General features: G+C 48.4%; 1 protein-coding gene across 1 annotated transcript; it reads right to left on the bottom strand.

Annotated features, from left to right (window-relative positions):
* Positions 1 to 885: 885 nt before the first annotated feature.
* SLC2A11 (solute carrier family 2 member 11) lies at positions 886 to 22,719 on the bottom strand. Its single transcript, XM_078435313.2, is given in 12 exon segments — positions 886 to 2,511; positions 2,723 to 2,850; positions 3,086 to 3,161; positions 3,244 to 3,345; positions 3,875 to 3,979; positions 3,981 to 4,267; positions 7,004 to 7,152; positions 7,705 to 7,834; positions 8,643 to 8,767; positions 16,414 to 16,574; positions 19,233 to 19,331; positions 22,489 to 22,719. Coding segments are annotated over 12 exon segments (1,794 nt in total). The 3' UTR covers positions 886 to 2,310.
* Between the last annotated feature and the right edge of the window lie 1,214 nt (positions 22,720 to 23,933).

The raw sequence follows: 23,933 nt of genomic DNA, 5'->3' as shown, positions 1-23,933 counted from the left end.
TTTAGGTTTTTTTCATTACAGTGATACAGTTAATGTTATGCAGTTATGATTTAATACCTCACCTTTATGTTTATTTACATATCTCTCTACTGCAAATGGCACCATGTATGGTCTTTAAGTGTTTGCATGCATAAGTTTTGATAAATTTTAACTTTTTTTTTTTTAAAGAGAGAGAAAGAGAACGAGTGGATGAGGGGTAGAGACAGAGGGGGGGAGAGAGCGAATTCTAAGCACACTCCACGCTCAGCAAAGAGCCTGACTCAGGGCTGTATCCCACCACCCTGGGATCATGAGTCAGATGCTCAACCGACTGAGCCATCCAGATGCCCCTAACTTTGTTTTGTTGTTGTTGTTGTTGTTGTTGTTGTTGTTGTTGTTAATAGTGGACAAAAGATTTGAACAGATTCTTCACAAGGGAAGATACATGAATGGCTATATTGAGTACATGAAAAGGTACTCAACATTATTATGATGAGCATTATAATCATTAGTCATCAGGGAAATGCCACCATTAAACCACAAGGAGACACTATTGTACCACCAGCAGCATGGCTAAATTAAGAAGACAGACAATACCAAGTGTTGGTGAGGGTCTGGAGCATCCACAACTCTTCTACATCACTAGTGGGGATGTAAAACAATACAGTCACTTTGGACAATTTCTTCTATAGTTTTTGTTTTGTTTGTTTTCCTCCCATAATTAAACATACATTTACTCTGGTTTTTTTTTTTTAAGTAACCTCTACACCCAATATGGGGCTCAAACTCACAACCCTGAGATCATGCTGTAACGACTGAGCCAGCCAGGGGCCCCTAAACATACATTTGCTACTAAACTCAGTAATTCACTTACCCAAAATAAATGAAAACATTTGTCTACACAACTTGTGCAGGAATGTTAATAGAAGTTTTATTCATGAATGGCCAAGAATCAAAAACAACCCAAAATGTCCATTGACAGGTAAATGGTAAACAAATTATGATACATCCATACAGTAGAATATTGCTCAGCAACACAAAAGAATATATACTAATGATGTGACAACATGTGTGAATCCCCAAAACTTTATTTGGAGCAAAACCGGACACAAATGCATACATATGGTGTGGAATTATATCAAACTCCAAAAAAGGCAATGTGACCTATCATGGCCTGGGCCTGCAGGTGGGATGGCTTACTAGTTGCAAAGGGGCATGAGGGAGACTTTGGGATGATGTAAATGTTCTACTTTGATTGTGGTGGTGGTTTCTTGGGCACATACATCTGCCAAAACTCATTAAGTGTATACTCAATATAGATTCATTTTACTGCATGTAAATTACACCTCAAGGTTGATTTTTTTTAACATGTATTCATTTTTGAGAGACAGAGACAGAGCATGAGTGGGGGAAGGGCAGAGAGACTGGGAGACACAGAATCCGAAGCAGGCTCCAGGCTCTGAGCTGTCAGCACAGAGCCCAACACGAGGCTCAAACCCACAAAACGTGAGATCATGACCTGAGCCGAAGTCGGATGCTTAACTGATGGAGCCACCCAGGTGCCCCGTCAACATTGATTTTTTTTAAAAAAAAATCAGTTCCGGGGCACCTGGGTGGCTCGGTCGGTTAAGCGTCTGACTTCGGCTCAGGTCATGATCTCACGGTCCGTGGGTTCGAGCCCCGCGTCGGGCTCTGTGCTGACAGCTCAGAGCCTGGAGCCTGTTTCGGATTCTGCGTCTCCCTCTCTCTCTGACCATCCCCCGTTCATGCTCTGTCTCTCTCTGTCTCAAAAATAAATAAACGTTAAAAAAAAAAATTTAAAAAAAATTATAAATAAAAAATCAGTTACTCAGAAAAAAAAATTTTTTTTTTTTAGATTTTATTTTTAAGTAATCTCTACACCTGACATGGGGCTCAAACTTCCAACCCCAAAATCAAGAATTGCATGCTCTACTGACCAAGTCAGCCAAGTACCCCCAGAAAATTCTTTTCTGACCACCCTCCTCAGATAGGCCAGGCTCCCTAGTATGCACTCACTTCATAATCTGTATTTTCTCCTACTGCATTTCTCCAAGTTTGCAATAATGTTTTGATTGGTTGCCTGTTAGTTAACTGCCTCTAGATGGGGAGCACCAGTAGGTCCTGATCCCATCTCTCTGGCTCACCACGGATTGCTAAGCACCTAGCACCAAGCCTGCATGCAGTAGGTGCTACATGGGCACTCATTAAACAAATGAATGCAGGAAGGAGGGAACGCAGAGGGCTGGGACCCTGGGCAGGAAGCAAAGAAGAGAGCTGCCGCTGGATCTGGGGCCCACCACACCTACAGAACTACAGCTCTGTGGCCTGGATGACTTCCGGGCCCAGCCACTCAGGGCCCTGGCTCTGCCTAGGGAAGTTGAGTCTGTGAAGTTCCTCAGAGATCTCCAGGAAGGTCTTGCCTTTGGTCTTGGGGAGGAAGAAGCCAGTACAGATGGTCCCACAGACACAAACACCCAGGAAAGGCACATAAAGAAAGTGGCACAAGCCTTCCTGTGAGTGAAAAGAGTCTCTGAGACCTGGTGTGTGCCCTGTTCAGGATCAGACATAAGGCCACATGACAGGTCATGATGAGGGATTTGTCCCTCTTTTTGAGTCCCATCCCCTCCAGCCTCAGGCTCCCAGGATGGAGACTTCCCACTGGGGCTCTCCTGAAGACACAGGGGAAAACCTAAGGCAAGGGAAGGGTGGGGAGGGTGCCTACCATGATGAAGGGAAACCCCAGCCCGACCAGGAAGAGCATGGTCCACATGAGCACCCCGCAGACCATAGAGGCAGCAGGGCGGGCCTTCTGGTCAAAGAGCTCCATGGCCAGAATCCCTGTCACTCCGGCTAGAAGGAAGAGCAGGGACAGGGGCTGCCAGCCAGGGCTGCCACCTTGTCCCCGACATAGGAGTGGGGGCCCCTTGTCCTCTTCTCCAGCCATTCCCTCCCAGAAGCCCCAGTATAGGGGGGCTGGGTGGCAGGGCATGCGGGTGACTTTGCATTTATAGCCACTTGTCATTCGTGAAGACATTCGTGTTCCTTCGGCAAAGCCCAAAGTGCAGAGCTCCTTGGGCCCACTCACCAGGGCCAATGCCAAAGCTGAGGATGAGGGCAAAGATGCAGAACATGGCCAGGTAGGGCATCCAAGGGAGGGAGCCCTGCAGCAAAGGGGCAGAGGGGGTGGAGTGAGGTGGAGACCAGGCTGCCCCAAGCCACAACCCTCATGCCCAGCCCCACTACCTGCAGGCACAGGGCCACTGTAAAGATACTTCCACAGCAGGCCATCAGACCATACCCCGCTATCAGCAGCTTCCGGCGGCCCACCATCTCGATCACTGCACACTGCAAAGGAAAGGAGCCCTCAGTAACTGACCTGTGCGCTGGAAGCATGCTTCCTTTGGTTTAAAGGCCAGCAGTGGGCAGCTCCAGGTGTGTGTGAGGAAGCAATTAGGAGCAGTTGACTGCTTCAGGAGATTAAGACATTATTAGGGGGGGCCTGAGTGAGTTAAGCACCGACTCTTGGTTTGGGCTCAGGTCATGATCTCAAGGTTTGCAGGTTCCAGCCCCACATTGAGCTCTGTGCTGACAGCTCTGTGATGCTTGGGATTCTCTCCCACCCTCTCTCTCTCCTCTCTCTCTCTCTGCCCCTCCCTTATTCGTGCTCTCTCTCTCTCTCAATATAAATAAATAAATAAACTTCAAATGCTGCTGACTCACCCCATTTGAGCATAGTGAACTGGAGTGGAAAAGGGCCCAAGGTAGAGGACTTGATAGAAGACACTCCTCCAGGTGTCAGAACCTGACGCACCCCCACCCCCACAGGGCTGGTGGAGGGTCAACCCGAGCCCACGACAAACTCAGATAAACTCACACTGATACAGGCCGCGAGCAGCTCGCAGCTCCCAGTCCCCACGATAGCATACTGGACTTTCCTCTCGGGGATCCCGGCCTCCCGGAACATGGAGGAGGCGTAGGCATACACCTGGACAGGGGGGCAGAGGGGTGGGCTGCCAGCTGCCTGTGGTCTGCAGCCCTCCCACCCCCAACCAGTTGAAGGACGCAGCGGGGAGCCTCACCGAGTTGGTTCCGCAAAGCTCCAAGGCACTGCCCAGGACCATGAGGCTTGTCACCTGTCTCCACAGCCCGCGATCCTGGAACAACTCCCATGGGCGCAGGGCGCGCCGGCCCTGGCAGAAGATACGCTCCTCTTCCAGCTCAGCCAACTCCTCCGCCACCTCCGTGGTGCCCCGCAGCCGCTGCAGCGCTAGAGCAGGATGCAAGGGCAGAGGGCGCTGGGCCTCATTTCCCCCAACCTCTGCTTGGTGCCCTGCAGTGAGCTCCCACCCCAGCTCCGTTCACTCTCTCTCTGGGTCCCCCTGATCAGATGGGGATGATCTTCCTGTCCCTGTCATTTCAGGGCACCAAGAACCAGAAAAGGTTTTAGGAGCTGGGGGTTCTGTGGATACATCAGAGGGGACACAATTGTGGCAGATGACCATTATCCAATGTCCCCAGTTCTCCACCCTTCCCTGTATCTATGCTCTCTGCTAGGTGATTTTTGTAGCTGCCCCCACAAAAGGGGCAAGTATGCATCCTGCTCCTTGGCACTGCGCTGTGCCATGTGACTCACTCTGGCCAATAGAATGAGGTTGTAAGGAGGATATGCAAATTTCTGCCCAAGCCTTAAGAGACCTTGCTCATTTCTACTTGCTTTTCTTCCATCACCATAAAGACATGAGATGGGGCTAGCCCACTGGTCCCAGGAGGAGCAGAAATGACCCAGCTGAGACTCTCCTAACTTTGCCAGTGCCCAGACGACCTGCATGAGTGACCAAGACCAGCAGAGCCACCAGCTAGGCACAGTCTAGATCAGCCAACCCCAGAGAACTCACAGACACTTGAGCTAAGTAATTGCTTCTTTGGTTTGCCATGAGATGTGATTATTAGGCAGCAATACAAAACTAATGAATTAACTGGTACCAGGAGTAGGTGCTACCATACTAGACCTGTGATCTATGGCATTGATTCCAAGACCAGGCAGAAGATGGTGAGGAGGTTGGAAAAATGGGTATTCAGGGCAGTAGTGTGGAAGAAAATACAGAAACACAAACAAACAGACCTAATGAACTTCTGGACTGGAGTGAAGAAACCTCTATATGTTGAAAGCATGAACTGGTTGCTGTTAGCTGAGTATTCTAAGCTTACTATATTGAAACATGAGCTCAAAAAACCTTCAGAGGGAAAAAGATTTAGTTCCAGAACTCACTAGGTTGGTTTAATAAAAAAACAAACAAAATAAACCTGTTGCTTATCTCCAGCCTCTCCAGTTAGCAAAAAGAGGCTCACATTAAGTTACAGCCTGAAAGCAAAGATCAAATCCAGAGCACTGCCAGTGAGTCATGGACGCAGGGCAACAATCAAATTAAGGGTGTGGCTTAATGCAGTGACTCACTGCAATGGAAAAAGAGGCATTTAGAAGGCTTAAGGATGTTGGTCCCCAGCCTCCCAACATGCCCCAAATTCCAGTAAGTCAGTCTCAAGAGAGAAGCATGCCTCAGAAAGACTTGTGGGTATGGCTTTTGGCACATCGATCAAATACATAGAAAAATCACATCGGTTTCAAGAAAATTATATTGACAAAAGCTCTGCCAGCCTGGAGAGAAAGGGACCAAGACAATTTGAATGTGCCCAACTTTCTGTGGGTACATTTGCAATGCCCTCTTCAGAAGGTGACTAGGAAGTATATCTCAGAGGGAAGAAGCAAGAACCTGGGGAAACCATGACCTGGGGAGCCCCTCCTAGGGGCCAGAGCCAGGACTTGATCATGAAACATTCCCTACCCCCAAGGCAGGGAGATCTGGCAGCGTTTTCTTAAGAGCGCATCGGCATTAAGGATTGGTGACTGCGTCCTGCTTCCTTGACTCCTTGTCTTTGGAATGAGGGTTAGTTCTGGTTACACTGTCCTACTTTCACATTGTGTGCTGAGTTCAGAGAGGCAGACTTGTGTTTTTAGTGCCTAGGTGTCTGGATCAAGAGAAGGCACATATAGATTTGATGTGATCTTAAGATCCTGGACTTCAAGACTGACACCATGATTGGGTGAGACTGTGGGGTCCTGGATGACATTGAGCATGTTTTGCACAGGGGAGGGATATCAATAATAGCTGTGGCCACAACAGCAAGCTGAGAGGGTGCCTGAGTGGGCCCTGGTCTTCACCCTTCTCCAAATCTATACCCCTTGCCATGGGAGAGGATATGCCATTGATTTTCCCATCCCTTGACTTTGGGTTCAGGGACAGGACTCTCTTTGGCCAATGGGATGTTAATGCGCATGGGGGAGGTGGGGTGGACCATGGGTTTGAAAAGTGTTTGTGCAATTGGATCTGCTTTCTTGTGCCTCTGCTGTCGCTATAATAAGAACATTCCTGGGCTAGCTTGTTGGTACTAAGAGTGAGAGGAAAGTCATGTGCAGCAGAGCTAAACTACTCCAGCCCAGACCAGCCTGGACTGGCTGACCTCCAGCTGATTCCCAGACACCATGAGCTGGCCCAGCTGAGATCAGCAGTCATGCAGCCAGCCCAGCAAGTAAGTGGGTGGAGGATGCAGTAAATGATTATTGTTTTAAGCCAGAGATTTGGTATTGTTCCTTGGGCATCACTATCATGGCCATAGCTAATGAATAAGCCCATAAGCACCCAGTTGGCCTTGGGTTTGTGAGGTCTTAACATGTTTCATCTTACATATATGGCGGCGGGGGGGGGGGGGGGGGGAGTCTTTATTGGCACCATCCTACAGTTCCTGGATGGCAGGGTTCAGGTCTGCTCTATCCCACTGCCTTGGCACTCAGGGCAACCCCTTGGTAAATAGTTTTGAAGAGATGGGTTGTCAAAAAAGGAGGGACAGCTTTCTCCTGATAAATGAAACCCAAGCAATGGAGACTCACATGCTCTGGACAGATGTGCCCATTTGTCAAGGGTGGTCTGGGAACACAAGGACTCACCTGCCAGGCAGGCCTCCATGTCTCCACAGTCAATGAGGAGGTAGCGTGGGCTCTCAGGGAGCAGAGGGAGGAAGGCAAGCTGGAGAACCCCAAGCACCAGGCAGCTGGCCAGCAGCAGGTGCCAGGCCTGTGGGTCCCCCAGGAGTTCCCTGGGGAGGCAAAAGAGAGGCTGGGCCAGGTACTTTCTTGCCAGAGCCCTGCCCACTTGCCCCTTACTCCCCTGACCCACCCACCTGGCCCCTGTCTGCCCTCCTGAAGGCAGAGGATCTGCATTGCTCTCTGTTTCCTCAAACCAGTTCTGGGTCTGGACACCAAGATCCCTCCCTCCAGGTGTTGGCTCCACCTTATCTGTAGCAACTCCTCTTCCCAGGGCTCTGGGATCTGCCCTCTCCCCTCTCTTCTGGGATGACTAGGACACGTTCCCCTTTAAAAGCCCAAATCTTCACCCTCTCCCTTTTTAAGATCTGTTCTTTGCTCCCTGATCTGGAGAGGATGCAAAATGGTGATTTACACTTTAGTGTGGTTGACTAACACCCGTTTTATGTATTGGCCAGATGGGTGTAGACAGGATTTCAATACAAAGATTTCTTAATACAAAGAAGCAATGCCTTAATACTTAATGGATAGAGGAGAAAGTTAGGCGAAGGGCTTTTACTGGCACCCCTCAAACCACTCAGTGCACATGGAGGCAGGTTGCTTACCTGAGTCCAACCACCTGGCCTATCACAATCCCTAGGGCAGTGAAGATGACTGAGGTCATGGCCACAGCTCCTCGGAGCTCCTTGGGGACGCTTTCCCCTAGGTACATGGGCTGGACATTCATGCTCACACCTAGATGTGTGCACAACTAGTAAGTTTCGGAGTATTTTCTTTCATAGGAATAGATAACTAATATAGACATAGACACCTGGCCATATAAACAGTATTGAGTCAAGAGGGGATTTGTTGATGGGTATCCCTAAACACCCAGGTGGATGTGCTCAAAACTCTGCTTCCTCACATGACAAACCCCAGAAACTGAGGAGTCCCTAACAGCCTACTCTGCCTCTGTAATGAAAATCCAAGAATGCATCCTTTGTACCTTGGCTGCCAGGAAGCTCATGGCTTAGAGTATGGCTCAAATATGGAAACTCTGTCAGCACAGGTTTGGGTATGTTTGTACTCACACCCTGTGTGAGTTTTAGAAACTTTTTCATGTTTCTATATCCACTTTAAGTGTCTAGTTATATGAGCCTTTTTAAGAGAAACCATATTTAATCATTTTGCAAAAGAAGAGGTGGGCATGAATGAAAAATGTGAATGGGGTGCCTGGGTGGCTCAGTCAGTTAAGCATCTAACTTCGACTCAGGTCATGATCTCATAGCTCATGAGTTTGAGCCCCACATTGGGCTCTGTACTGACAGCTCAGAGCCTGGAGCCTGCTTCGGATTTGGTGTCTCCCTCTCTCTCTGCTCCTCCCCTGCTTGCGCTCTGTCTCTCTGTTTCTCTCTCTCTCAAAAATAAATAAACAGTTAAAAAAAATGTTAAGAAAGAGAATACATGAATGGATGAAAGAAATAAAGAGAACAGATGAATGAATAAATGGAATACACAAATGAGCAGGAAGAGAGAGGTAGGATGGGCTGCCCTCCCCCCATACCTGCACTGACTCCCAAGGGCAGCCTTCCCAGCATGACCATCTCAAAGGAGCCTGGTCTGTGGCTGAAGCCAAACAGGGTCGCTGTGGCCACCACAAAGATATTATTCACCAGGAGGGACTTCTTCCTGGGGGGAAAGTAGAATACAGGTAAGAGAGGCTCATGTTCAGTCTAGCGGAACTCTCCCTGGGGATCCCTCTTTGCAGCCCCAGCCAGCCCTGATCAGACCTGTGTGTGAATATGTGTGAGCCGTGTCAAGGAGTCTAAGCTACATGAAGGGGGAAATGTCCATTAGCCATTGTGCCTACAGACTACCTGGGGCATATTGTCACACCCATTTCCCAAGATACCTGAAGTCCCTCTCCTTTCTGCCTGCACCACAGTGTGCAAAATTTGCATCTTACAGCTTTATCTCTTCAGATTAAGCATTGCTTTCTTCCTACTCCTTTGTAAAATGAGGGGCCTAACATCTGATTTCTTAGACACAATTAAACCATAGAGAAGAAGAGCAGGGACTTTCAGAGTAAGGGAAGGGATGCATGGAAAGCCAAGTACAGTCCCCTCACATTTTCTTCCGTGTATTATAGAGTCACTTCTCAGAACTTTTAGGATGGCTTGATGGCCCAGGCCTCACTCAGTGGGACAGACTGCAAACCAGGGAGCAGGCAACAGAAATGTCAGTGAGGAGGCATCGGCTCTGAGACTCCTGATATTGAGCATGGAAGTGCTGTCACACAGTGACTTGAGCTCACTGTAGATCATACAGCTTACTATACCAACAGGGAAACTGGAACCTAGTGGAGGCCAGTATTCTGCCCAAAGTCAACAGCACACTGGTGACAAAATGTGAATGTTAAAGCATAGATCTGCTGAGTCAAGAGAATGGAGAATGACATCCATTATAACAAACCTGATCCAGCAATAACTCCAGTTGAAAACCATATATGAAAAAAAAGAAAAGAAAAGAAAACCATATATGGTGGCTTCTTCGGTGGTGTGAATTAATAAAGTACTTCAACTGTGGGGTATTTACTTGGTAAATGCATTTTGCTCCATTTCAATACACAGACAGCACCAGAAACATGCAGCTTTCACCTAGTAGGGGCAGTAATATACCTTTGCTGACCTGCCTGAGGCTAGAGCAGCTCTCCAGCTCTGGGCCAGAATCCCTTCCACCGGGAGCTACACATCCCACAGGGCACCCTGCTGGCCCACTTCTTTGATGACTTTATACCGAAAGGACATGGAGAAAGGCACTATAATAGTACACTAGAGGTCTTGTAAGGTACAAGCATGACAAAGAGTAGAAACTGAAAAACGAAGGGGCCGCTGCATCAATGAACTGCTGAGGTTCAACAGGCTAAGATATGTCATTATATTTCCTCCAAAGTGCATGAGAACTCTCTGCCCTCCCTCTAAGGATGGGCAAATCTCAGAGGATTTCTTCCCATTTTGGAGGGAGCCTGCACCACACAGGCTGTTGTGATTTAGCACATATATCAGTTGATTTGAAAACCTAGCAGCTTCCAGCAGAGCTAAGCAAGAAGAATATTCTCTAGGGAGTCCAAACTAAGTGCAAAGAGCTCTGCCACTTGCCCCTTTAGACCTAGGAGACCCTGTAATGCTCCAAGTGACTGTGGCAGTTGTCTAAAAGAACAATCACAATGCAAGACCTAGAGTTTTGGGGTACAGCCACTCTACTTCAGTGAATTACCATCCTCTTAATTAGAAATAACTCTGGCCTTGTCAGTAGGCCTTAGCGGGGAATAAACACAAGGCTGTAGGACCCCTAGTGGCCATGTACCCATCATGCACTGGGTGTCCTATGACATACCTATGCTAAGGTTGAGTGTGCCCAGTAGCATTCAATTGCTATTTAAGTGATGCCCCATGTGGCCCCAAAGGTTCTGATGAGCAGGTTACTCATGTCAGCATACCTACACGACCACACTGCCACCCTTCTCCCAAGACACACCAGGGCCTCTTTCTTTTCTTCAGTTTTTTTTGTTTTAAAGTTTATTTATTTTTCTTTTATGTGGATCCTGAGAAACTTAACAGAAGACCATGGGGGAGGGGAAGGAAGAAAAAAAAAGTTAGAGAGGGAGGGAGCCAAACCATAAGAGACTCTTAAAAACTGAGAACAAACTGAGGGTTGATGGGGAGTGGGAGGGAGGGGAGGGTGGGTGATGGGTATTGAGGAAGGCACCTGTTGGGATGAGCACTGGGTGTTGTATGGAAACCAATTTGACAATAAATTTCATATTAAAAAAAAAAACCACTTCAGAGAAGAAAGAACTTGAAATATTTCTATCCCCAACTTAACAGAAACCCCTGGGGGAGGGGAAGGAAAAAAAAAAAAGAGGTTAGAGTGGAAGAGAGCCAAAGCATAAGAGACTCTTAAAAACTGAGAACAGGGGCGCCTGGGTGGCGCAGTCGGTTGAGTGTCCGACTTCAGCCAGGTCACGATCTCGCGGTCTGTGAGTTCGAGCCCCGCGTCAGGCTCTGGGCTGATGGCTCGGAGCCTGGAGCCTGTTTCCGATTCTGTGTCTCCCTCTCTCTCTCTGCCCCTCCCCCGTTCATGCTCTGTCTCTCTCTGTCCCAAAAATAAATAAAAAACGTTGAAAAAAAAAAAAACTGAGAACAAACTAAGGGTTGATGGGGGGTGGGAGGGAGGGGAGGGTGGGTGATGGGTATTGAGGAGGGCACCTTTTGGGATGAGCACTGGGTGTTGTATGGAAACCAATTTGACAATAAACTTCATATATTGAAAAAAAAATAAATTAAAATAAATCAATCAATAAATAAATAAATAAGTAAATAAATAAATAAATAAATAAATATTTCTATCCCCAAAAATAGAGGGTGGCAAGCTACAGCCAATGGATCAAATCCAGCTTGCCCCGTTTTTCCAAATAAAGTTTTATTGGGACACACACACACACACAAAAATAAAGTTTATTTATTTTTGAGAGAGAGAGCAGGGTAGGGGCAGAGAGAGGGGGATAGAGAATCTCAAGCAGGCTCCACGTTCAGTGGAGCCCGACATGGGGTTTGATTCCCCTACCATGAGATCATGACCTGAGCCAATTTCAACAGTCAAACGCTCCACTGACTGAGTCACCCAGGTGCCCCTCTTGTCTTCAGTTTGAAACAAACAAAACAAAGCTTAACCCTGGTTTGTAGATGGCTCTGTGCATTAGTTCTAGCCAGAAATGTAGGGCTATGGCATTAAAGCACTCTCAGATGTGGCCCTAAAAGATACTGGAAAAGTGAAGCCCTTCCTGTAGACAGAATCTTGAGCACGGAATTTTGTCCCCTTTTCCAAAGGATTTGGTCAGATAGTCAAAGTCTTAGATGAAGCAGGATTTGAGGACTGGTTTCAAGAAGGTGTCGGAAGGTTAAACAGATGGATCTCTCAGAATTAGCCCAAAACTTGAACCTATACATGTCCCTGTTTCCACTCACCAGAATCTCCCTTCCACTGAAGAAAAGGCTCTTAAAAACCAAGCAGACAGAATGAACCCCTCTGGGATAGCATGCAGCAGCCTTCCTCAGCCCACCCAGTGGTCACTCCATTGCCTCATAAATCAGGTAGAGTCACAAGGATAGAAAATGCACATGGTGGACACCTAGGTGGCTGAGTTGGTTAAGCATCCAACTCTCGATTTCGGCTCAGGTTATGATCTCACGTTTCATGGATTCAAGCCCCGTGTCAGGCTCTGCACAGAGAGCATGAAGCCTGCTTGGGATTCTCTCTCTCCCTTTCTCTCTCTCTGCCCCTCCACTGCTCATTCTCTCTCTCTCTTTCTCTCTCTCAAAATAAATGAATAAACTTAAAAAAAAAAAAGGAAAATGCATATGGACTCAATGATAGGGGTCTCCTATCTCCAGACTAACCACCTTGCCACCCTACACACCCAACCCTGACTCCCAGAAATGGCAACACATGTCAGGACTTCAGTCTGCCACTGGGTGGAAGATGAACTGCACTGGATCCTTGCCCTGGGGATGGGACAGCAAGTTTTTATAACTGAAACAGGTACGTGTGCTGAATTTGAATTTTTAATTCCTTCCCTTCAAGCTTCTGCCAGTGCCATCACATAAGGACACTGTACCAAGTATCATTAGATATTTGGGCAACAATAATCAGATAATAGCTAATTTCTTCTATTTTGCAGGAAGAGCCTAAATTTGTTTGGGAATGTGCCCCTTCCCTTTAAGGTTCAGGTGTAAACCCAACAATCTAACCTAGCCTTGGTGATCTTGTTCTCTGTGCTAGTGGCCTGGTACTGGGCAATGAGACATGGCATCTTTTTTGAAAAGTTTTTTCTGGGGCACCTGGGTGACTCAGTCAGTTAAGCATCTGACTTTGGCTCAGGTCATGATCTCACGGCTCGTGAGCTCAAGCCCCATGTCAGGCTCTGTGCTGCCAGCTTGGAGCCTGGAACCTGCTTTGGATTCTGTGTCTCCCTCTCTCTCTGTCCTTCCCCTGCTCGTGCTCTCTCTCTCTCTCTCTCCCTTTCTCTCTCTCTCTCTCCCTCTCTCTCTCTCTCTCTCAAAAATAAAAACACTTAAAAATTTTTTAAAAAAAAAGAAAAGCTTTTTCTCTTCTGGATTTAAAACATCAGCTAGGCAGGGGCGCCTGGGTGGCTCAGTCGGTTAAGCGGCCGACTTCAGCTCAGGTCATGATCTCACGGTCCGTGAGTTCAAGCCCTGCATCGGGCTCTGTGCTGACAGCTCAGAGCCTGGAGCCTGTTTTAGATTCTGTGTCCCCCTCCCTCTGACCCTCCCCCATTCATGCTCTGTCTCTGTCTCAAAAATAAAATAAATGTTAAAAAAAAATAAAAAAATAAAACAAACATCAGCTAGGCAGAAATCCCCTTTCTGCTAGATAATGTTGCCTCTGAGTGAGGCACTTGTAGTTTTCTAGCTGTAAGCCCGAGGACAAAGCCAACACACAGTGGAGCCGGCAGACAAAGTGCTCTCAGAGGAGCACATCCAGGGCACTGAGGTAGCCCTGAAGTCACCCACCTATACACTTCTTGTGTGAGACAAAGGACCTCCTATTGTTTCAGCCAACTAAGTCCTGATTTTGTTACTTGCAGTTGAAGGCATCCTAACAGATATACCTGTTAAATACACAAACATGGATGTAATCTGCATCCAAGAAAGGTAGTTACATCAATGAAAGAAGAAGGGCTGGTGCCATGGAACTCATTACTGCCTTGTGAGTCCCACCATCCAGAAGCAGATGAGCTCTTAGGGTAATAACCTGCTGGACATTCCACGCTGTTAGGACCACCAAGCCCACTCAAGAATAAAGATTTGGGTCACCCTGACAGGCAAAGAGCTCAACCAGTGGAAGTACTGGCTCAAGACAAGAGTAGAAAACTGGAGGATGAAGTCGCCAATGCAAGCAAAGCCTGGAACCAGTTCCAAAACCACAGAGTAGAACTCTACCTGCACTACCAGGCTTTCTGCATCATGTGCTTCAAAATAAATTCACCCACTACTTTTTTGTTCCTTAATAAGTGTTTCCCCTACTCTTTATCCTTTCCTCCTTCTGTGGGATATCTTGATGACAGGTTAATTTGCCATTAATTGTGTAGATTGCAGAACATTGAGAAGTAATGGCAGGGCTGGCAGAATGGTCATTACGTGGAAATCCTGGACTCAGAAAGAATGCTTTCCTGATACTGGCCCTTGTGGTGTGACAAGACAAGGCTCTAAGTGGTCTCACTCAGGGAGAGGTGAATACATTTGCTGGTGTACATGATGAGATGAGTGAGGAACATTAGGAGGGCACACATGGAGCTGAATACACGGGACAAAGGGGTCTACACACGCGGGGTGGCCAGCAAACTGGTGGACTCTGGTAGCCATTTGTTTTTTTCTGCCCCACAATGCTTCTCTCCCACTGCTTCACTGGTGTAGATACGTGACCCACAGTGGGTCAATAATAATCTGTCTTTCTGGATTTGAATCTTGAATGAAGACAGTGAAGACAGAATGTGTATGTCGTTGGAGCTAATGCACTGAAGGCATCTTTCCCAGAAGGATGGTCCAATGCTCTGGCTGTTGAGATCTCAGCACCATCTCAGGTCCTGTTCTTCTTAAGACCTGGCTTCTGAGTGTTTCCTTTCATTCTGTGAGCTACTCCAGTATCTTTCCAGTTATTTCAATTTTTCATCAAGTCAGTCCAAGCCTGTCTCTCTCTCTCTCTCTCTCAAGTAGACTTCTAAAAATTTTCATTTATTTATTTTTATTTTATTTAAATCCAAGTTAGTTAATATATAGTTATATAGTTAATATATATAGTTATATATATAGTTAGTATATATATTATACATACAGTTAATATATATATAATAGTTAATAACTATATATATAGTTAATATATACAGTTATATATGTAGTTAATATATAGTTATATAGTGTAAATAATGGTTTCAGGAGAGGCGCCTGGTGGCTCAGTCGGTTAAGCATCCGACTTCAGCTCAGGTCATGATCTCGCTGTTTGTGAGTTCAAGCCCCACATCCGGCTTTGTACTGACAGCTCAGAGCCTGGAGCCTGCTTCGGATTCTATGTCTCCCTCTCCCTCTGCCCCTTCCCTGCTCATGTTCTCTCTCTCTCTCCCTCTAAAATGAATAAAAATTAAAAAAAGATTAATAAAATAAAAATAATGGTTTCAGGAGTAGAATTTAGTGATTCATCACTTATGTATAACACCCAGTGCTCATCCCAACAAGTGTCCTCCTTAATGCCCATCACCCATTTAGCCCATCCCCCTACCCTACCCTCCAGCAATGCTCAGTTTGTTCTTTGTATTTAAGAGTCTCTTATGGTTTGTCTCCCTCTAAAAATTTTTTTATTCGAGGGGCACCTGGCTGGCTCAGTCAGAAAAGCGTGTAACTCTTGATCTCAGGGTCATGAGGTCAAGCCCCACACTGGGTATAAAGATTGCTTAAATAAATAAAAACTTAAAAAAATTTTTTTTAATGTTTATTTATTTTTGAGTGAGAGGGAGAGAATGAGAAAGTGCAAGCAGGGAAGGGGCAGAGAGAGGGAGACAGAGGATCCAAAGAGGGCTCTGCACTGATGGCAGAGAAGCCTGATATAGGGCTCAAACTCACAAACCGTGAGATCATGACCTGAGCTGAAGTCAGACTCTAACTGACTGAGCCACCCAGGGAGCCCTAAACAAAATTTTTTAAGTAGGCTCCACACCCAATGTGGGGCTCAAACTCACAACCCTGAGATTAAGAGTCGCATGCTCTACCAACTGAGTCAGCCAGGCACCTCTTTTTTCTTTCTTTCTTTTTCTTTCTTTCTTTCTTTCTTTCTTTCTTTTTCTTTCTTTCTTTCTTTTCTTTCTTTCTTTCTTTCTTTCTTTCTTTCTTTCTTTCTTTCTTCCATTAATTTATTCATTCATTATGAGCCTGTCTTGTTTGCACCCCAAGACTGCATCAGTTGGATACGGAGAGGGGAATGAGGCCTGAAGAGGAAATACTTGTTTACGGTCCAATATCACTTGCTGGAGAAATGGAACTGGAAACAAGGAGTCCTCCCTCCCTCAGGACACAGGGCTCTTCCCTCTAACAAATCCACTTGGAAATGTGACTCTTGTGGTGAAACTACAGGTAGGGTAGGAGGCTGGGGAGCTGACCTAGGCCTGGGCCTACAGGGCATCTTCCTTCTCCCACATTCCTCAGCTTACAGACTGGGGTACCAATCATCAAAGGGCATTTGGGGTGTACCCAGAAAGCCCTTACCTTCCCAATATGATGGCCAGGGGCCCAGCAAGCAGTGCTCCAAAGAGGCCCCCCAGGGGGTACAGAGACACGATGAGGGACCACACAAGCAGAACTAGGTGGTCGGGCAGCGGCTGGCTAGTATGCACCTGCCATGTCTCATTGATGAATTCCTGGATGGGCTGTGGACAGAGATACCGGTCAACTTCCCAGGGACAGGCTGGATACAATAGGCCTTCCCCTCCACAGGGCTCTGCCTCTGCAGAGCAGGCACCAAGTCCCTGAGCAATACTGCTCCCCAGCCAGGGGGCAGGAACAGTCTCTGTTTGCCCTTCAGAGTCCACTTCACCCCTTGTCCTCCTGCTTTTGGTACAAGAATCCACCTGCATCAGTGGGCTCCTTGCTGACTGGCTTTCTGTTGGACTTGGACTTGGCCAATGGTGAGCACCAGCAGGGCATCAGAGAGAGGCAGAAGGGGTGTTTGTTCCCAGGTCACCCCAGGCTGGCTGTGACACTCAACCAAAGGTCACTGCTCCTCTCAAGGGGTCCTACTCCATATGGCTCTTTCTTTCCAGTTTCCAGACTCCTTCCATGAGTCTAGGAGTAGTAATGACTCTGGCATTACTGGGCTCTCCCTGGTCTTGTGTGTTCTCTCTGCCCCACTCAACCTTTGTAAATCATCCCTTGTGGTATCTAAACCTGCTTGGTTTATCTGGAGTGTGCCACTCATTTACTTGGGACCCCAATTTTCATAGCCTTTAGAAGTACTCTGTTAGATACACATTACTGTGTTCACTGTTTAGACTGGCACTAGGCCTGGGGAAGTGGAAGGACTTGCCCACGGCCTCAGCCACAGGTCAGGGCTGAAGCCAGGTAGTTAGGACACCCCAGGGCCCCACCCCCAGACCTGCAGTTTCAGGGAAGTGAATGGAGGCCAAATGGTTAGGAAGGATTGCACTTGGGCAAGACCCGGGCATACTTCACTTGCTTAGAGATGAAATGTCAGTGTCTGGCTGATCTCAGGCCTCCCAACAGGATGTGAGGGAGGACCTGAGGAGGACAGTGAGTTTAAGGGCCGGGCCAGCTCTCCTCTGCTCAGGCCAGCTCAGGGTAATGGCTGTCAAGCCTAGCACCCGCCAGCTCCCTCTGGGGGAAAGACTGTACAGGGGAGCTAGGACCAGGGCAAGCCTTCCTGCCCCTTGGCGGAAACTCCTCAAGAATGACCATCCAGGGGATTAGGAGGAGCCTCTGAGGCCAAGAAAGTCCTATTTTGGGAGGCTGGGGATGGCCCATGGGAGATAAAGCCCAAGAGTGCCTGTTGCAGGTGGATCTTTCTCCAGCCTGTAAGTGTGCTGCGACGTGGGCACTCACATGTGTGTTGAATAAACAAATAAACAAGCAAATACAGCTAGCTCAGACCTCCCTTTCTAAGCCCTGCATTTCATCCTTTCTTTAAGGCATTGGGCTGCTATCACTGTTTCTGCCCAGAATGTGGTCCCACCCTGGCTTCTGCTAGGCTATCTTCTCTTCCTTTGGGGACTTCTCTCCCATCCCCAGTTACAGCCTCTCCTGTCCAAAGGTGGTCACCTGACTCAGACTGGCCAATGGGAGGGCTCCACCTCTTGATCACATGATTGGCTGGCCTGAATATGATCCAAATCAGCAAATCGGACTCTTCCCAGACCTTTCAGCTGGAACTACTAGGGAGGACTTTCCTTTGGGGGTTTCCAACTGGCAGGAAGTCAGTCTGGTACAGTTGCCCTCTTGTCACTGAATGGAGAGGGTAGAGGGAACAGGACAGGCAGGGAGAAGACAGCTGCACTTCTGTCCTGGGACCTGCTTCCTGCAGCTCTTTCCCCTGCACCTACAGTGTGCAGCCCCACAACCTTCCCAGCTATGGGACAGGACACTCACCCTTCTGATTTAAGTTACAGGCCAGTTTTTATCAATGGGCTGGAAGATTCACCTTTTCCATGGGCACCACTGAACATCAACATGGGTCAGGTCAGCATCAGGTGCTGGGGGCACAAAGATGATTCAGACACTCAGAGCAAACCAGCAGGAGGTTGCAAACAGCCGACATGCAACCTGAGTGGTGACAGTCAGCACAAAGGGCTGGGGATGGAGGGGTGACTTCCAGCCAGAGACTATTGAAGGAAGGCAGGATGTTTGGATGGTTCTTGTGGGGCTTCTGCAGATGCAGTGGAGAGGGCTTCCCAAACAAAGGAGGCTTAAAGAGAGGGCTGTGTGCATTTGAGGAACTGCATTTAACCTGCTTTGCTAGTGGGGTTCAGGGAATAAAGGTGGAAGACAGGCGGGCAGGTTCTGATCAAGGAGGCCTTGAACTTCAGGTGGATGAGTCTGTACTGATTCCTATAGGCACAGAATGTTTCTGGGCAGGGAAGTGGCTTGATCAAACTTGAGAGGCTGAAGGCAGAGATGCCAATGAGGAGGCTAAGCCAGCAATCCAGGCAGGAAAGATGGGATCTGAACTGGAGTCATGGCAGAGACACGGGGAAAAATGGCTAGCTAGAGGTAATGAGCAAGGACTCAGTGTTTGAGGGGGAGGGGGCCAGAGTCAAGGCTGACCCCCAGTCACTGGGCAGACAGTAGAGTTATCTGCTGACATCAGGGACCCAGGAGGACGTGCAGGTTCAAGAGAGGATGTAGAGCTGGGTTTGAATTTGAATCCACAGGACCAATGGGACATCCCAGTGAAAGTAGACACATGGGAGAAAGTGCCACCAAGTGGATGCTGGCCCGAAGCCCCACAGTGGGCAGCTGTTAGCCCTCACCCAGCACCCACTGGGACGGTGACGGTGAGCACAGAGGATACATACCAACGTCGGGGCACTGATGATGGAGAGGTTGTAGCCAAATTGAAAAGTCCCACCAATGCCAGCCGCACAGATGGTCAGGAGCAGGACACTGCCCTGAATCTGAGGAGAGAGGGGAGGACACAGAGTGACCTTTGGCAGCCTCCATCTCCTCCCAGGACTGGAACCTACCAATCACACCATTGCAATCTATTTGAACCAGGCAGCAATGCTTCCACTTTACAAATGAGGCAACTGAGGCACAGAGGAGGAGAGGAGTTACCTAGGTCACATTGCTGGCAGGCAGCACAGGAAGCCCAGCCTTCTGTTCTGAGTCCAAGTCCCTGCTGGCACCTCACCCTCCACCCTCTCCCCCATGAGCATTTTCCCCAAATGGACAACATTTCTCTGGTCCTCCCTGCCAGGCTGTCCCTGGGCAGGCCTGCTGTGGTTCAGGAGCACAGTGCCCTGATCTGGGGCCCCAGGATGTGAGCTCTGCACCAAACAGGACTGGAGCCCCTGAGCCCCAGCAAAACATTCTCCAACAGAGTGGCTGGGCCTTCTTCTCTTACCTGCCAGCCAGTTCCACAATAAAGCTAACAGAAGGGGTCACATGGGCCTACACATGTGGGGACTTGGGAGGCACAGGAAGAAGCAGAGAGTGGCTGCAGCCAGTGACAGTGCTTGGGTCCCAATGCCAGTTCTGCCCTTACTCCCTTGTCCTAAGTCACTTCTTTGCTGGACCTGGAGATGACAATGCCTACCTCCAGGTTGGGGGACAGCCAGGGTATATGTGCGCCACACATACTTGGTACAATAAAGAACAGTTTTCATCCCTGTGCAATACCCTTAGAGATGGAGAGAGAACTCTCCAAAGTACCCAGCCACAAGAACTCAGTGCCCTAAGGTCCCATCACACTAGGTCAGTATATTTTTTAGGGACTCATAATCTTAATATTTTCCCTGTTATAATTTTTAATTACAAAATAACATGCTTGTTAAATTTTTTGAAAATTCAATATATGCTGAATGTTCTCCACTGACCCAAAGGCAGAGCATTGAATTGCTCCTCTCAGATACTTTCCTGGGTGTTCATGAAGTAGCTGACTACACAAAAATGAAAGTGTTGGTCTTTTCCCAGTAACGATCATACTGCCTTTCTTGTTCTAGCAAATCATCCTGCAAACCTGAAGTCCTACGAGTCAAATTTATGGTTTTTAAAATACTTACACACAAGTTCATAGTGGAAGGATGTTTAGCTGAAGATTTTATGAAGAATTTCCTGAACCTGAAGACTATTTATTCATTTTGTCAAATACCAAGTGCCTGTCCCAGCTAGAAATTATGCTGGGGGGGCAGATACAGCTGGGCAAAAGACTGATGTGCATTCTCCATTTGGTGAGATATTGTGCTGGCACTGGGCAGGCTGAGAAAGAGGCTCTGGGGGGCAGGATCCTGCCAAGGATCTCACCACAGTTCTGGAGACAGGTCCATCACAGGGCCTGCCAAAAGTTCCTATAATAAGTCCTAAGTAACTTCCTTCCAAGCTGGAAGCCACAGGAGGAAACCAGGTAAGGACCCAGGGCTCTGGTCTCACTGGAGTCACAATAAAGCTCCATGTGGGCTGCATGGAGGTGAGCGTTCCACTGAGACAGAAGATCTGCAGAAAGCGGCAAGAGACCCAGAGCCTGGAGCCCCTGGCTGGCTCAGTCAGAAGAGTATGTGACTCTTGATCTTGGGGTCATGGGTTTGATCCCCATGTTGAGTGCAGAGATTACTTAAAAAAAAAAAAAAAAAAAAAAAAAAAAGAGGTTGGGCGGGGGCACCTGGGTGGCTCAATTTGTTGAGCATGCAACTCTTGATTTCAGCTCAGGTTGTGATCTCAGGGCTGTGGGATCAAGCCCTGTACCAGGTTCTGTGCTGGGTGTGGAGCCTACTTGGGATTCTCTCTCTCTCTCTCTCTCTCTCTCTCTCTCTCTCTCTTTCCTTCCCTCTGCCCCTCTCCCTGGCTCACGCTCTCTCTCTAAAATTAAATAAACAAACAAATAAATAAATGAGACACAGAGCCTGATAACAATTGAGTCCATGTGGCAGGCAGGATATGCTGGCAGGTCTCCAAGATAGCAGGAAATTATTTAATTCACTGAGATCATGCATGGAGATTGCCTAGTCCTGTGCCTGATCATGAAAAACATTCCGACATTAGCTATGGTGGTGATTATCAATTCAGTGAACAAACATCTCTTGCCTCCCTACTGTGGGCAATAAATCAACTGTTCTAGGTGCTATGGATATAACCAGCAGAACAGGAGACAAAAATCTGTGACCTCACAGAGCTGTCCTTGCAGCTGGGGAAGATGGGCAATAACCAAATGAACAAGGAAAATACATAGTCTGTCAGCTGGTGTGATGGAGGCATGAAGCAAGGAAGGGTGAGAGGGAGTGTTTGGAGAGGGTGGTCAGGAAATAGGCCCTGAGAAGGTGACATCTGCACAAAGACTTGAAAGAGACAGGGGAATGTGCCATGCAGATATCTGAAGGAAATCAGCGCAGGCTGGCAGAGGAGTGAGGGGATTTGCGGAAGGGGAAGAGGCACTCAGAGATGGGAGGTTGAATGCTATGGTCATTCTCTTCTGGCTGCTCCCATTTCTCTGTGAAGGACATCAGGACAGGGTTTAGAGGGAGCATGGAGCATGTGAAGGCTGGGGAATGAGGCAAGAATGGTAAACAGTCGCAGAAGCCGGCAAAGCGGCCAGGACTGCAATACTCAAGAGCTGACCCGCCCAAGGACTCCAGAACAGCACGGGCATGGGGAGGGCTGCTAGGGTGGGATCCTGCAGGGCCACAGGTCCTGTAGACACATGACCCCATGCAACCTTGCACTGACCCCCAGGCCATCCCTGCGAGCGACCTCCTGTTCGTCTGAGCCCAGCACCTAACTCCACTGACAAATAAGCACCAGCTATTTTTGTACACCGACACCTCCGTTAAGCCTTCCAGAGTGGCTGCGTCTGTGCATTCACGCAGGTCTGCAATCCCTGGTCAGAAATACCTGGGCCGGGCGTGGTTCGGAATTGAGATCTTTCCCAATCTCAGGCGGGCATCAAGCACGTACACATCTCTCCAGCATTCGCAGCAACAGGGGCCTGAGCTAGCCAGCTTCTCGGCTCAGGACCGCCGCTGCCACAGGCGAGCGGAGTGGAAGCGCATGCCCGCCGAGAGGAGGGCGGTGCAGTCATTTCAGCAGGCTCTCAGGAGAGCACAAAGCCATGGCGCATGCGCCGTAGGCGTTGAAGCAGCGTGTGCTATCTTCGAGGCAGAAGCGGATGCGCAAGCGCAGTGGGCGTTGAGGGCGCCCTGGTAAGCGGAAGGCTTGCGCAAAGCGTACCTCTGTCCGAGGCGCGCGCCCGAGACACATGCGTAGGCGCACAGGGAGGTTAAGGAGTGTGAGGTGTTGCCTGCAGGTCACCTGGCTCTGAGGCCGTAAGCGCCGCTCCGGTTCATACTCCATCCCTCCCTTTCCGTAGTTTTGAGGCGGAAAAGCCACACACTCCTTGGTCGGCCAAGCCTGGGGCACATCTCCACAAACCGGAAGGGAGCTCTGGTCCGAGGTCACCGGAGCGCTCCAGATTCTCTCGCGATCCTAGCCCTGGCCTCTCCTCCTCTCGCCCGCGGCCTCCCGCGGAGTGAATCTCTGCCGGTTCCTGCCTCGTTCCCGCTCCGACCTTCGCCGCTGGCCCGCTTGGCCCCTCTGTCACGCTTCCTTTTACCCATTTCAGGGCCCCCTGCCCACCCACCGGGGCCCTCCTTCCTTTTGCCCCTTTCGGGCCCCCCTGCCTACCACCAGGGCCGGGGAGACCCCAGTCCCGGGGAGGCCCGTGTCGCCAGGCACAATCTTTGATTCCACACCGACGTCCCCACCCTTTCCCTAGAGGAGGGGCAGAATTAGGAGGGACCGAAGGGCAGACCCAACCAGTCTCTGGAGCGATCTCATCTGTCAATCTTGGCAGAGTCAGTGATTCGGGGTGAGAAGAGAACCGGTCTCGGGTTGATTGCGTGAGAGGCTGGCCCTTTTGGAGGTGGAGAACCACAGGGTCCACCGGGCCTGATTAATCTTTTATTTCTCAGGGCTTCTCAGGCCCTGCATGGAATCCAGGAGTTGGATAAAGGCCAAACCGAAACCCGACTTGCCAAAGATGCTATTTGTGGTCATAGAAACACATACCTGAAAGTGGCCTTAGGAAGCCATCAGAGCAAAGGCTGTGATAGGACTTACACCGGAATGGAGACTGCAGTATCTCTCCTGCTCCTGCCTGGTTTTTGTTTGGTTTGGGCGGCTCTGAACTTTTAAAAAATTTCTAAAAACACCATGCGTTTTTTAAGGAAAAACACAATAAATAAAATACTAGCAGTTGTATGCTTTTTCTGTGTCTGTTGAGATCATACAGGTTTTCTGCTTTGCTCTGTTTATGAGCTCAGTTACATCAATAAAGTTTCTAAAGGTAATTCATCCTTGATTTCTTGGGATAAACACAACTTGCTCGTAGTGTTGTAATTGTTATTAACACGTTGTTGGTTTCTGTTGCTAATATTTTATTTAGATTTATTTTTTTCAAAAAAAAAAACTATTCTTCCCCTCAATCAGTGGGGAAACAATGGACTAATAGTCCTGGAACAGTTGATTATATGGGGAAAAATGAAATTGGACCTCTAACCCTATACATA

This window comes from Panthera onca, chromosome D3 (assembly GCF_046562875.1).
Source record: "Panthera onca isolate mPanOnc1 chromosome D3, mPanOnc1 haplotype 2, whole genome shotgun sequence".
Lineage (NCBI taxonomy): Eukaryota > Metazoa > Chordata > Mammalia > Carnivora > Felidae > Panthera > Panthera onca.
The sequence above is the reverse complement of the archived record's forward strand: the minus strand, read 5'-3'. Positions and strand labels throughout refer to the sequence as shown.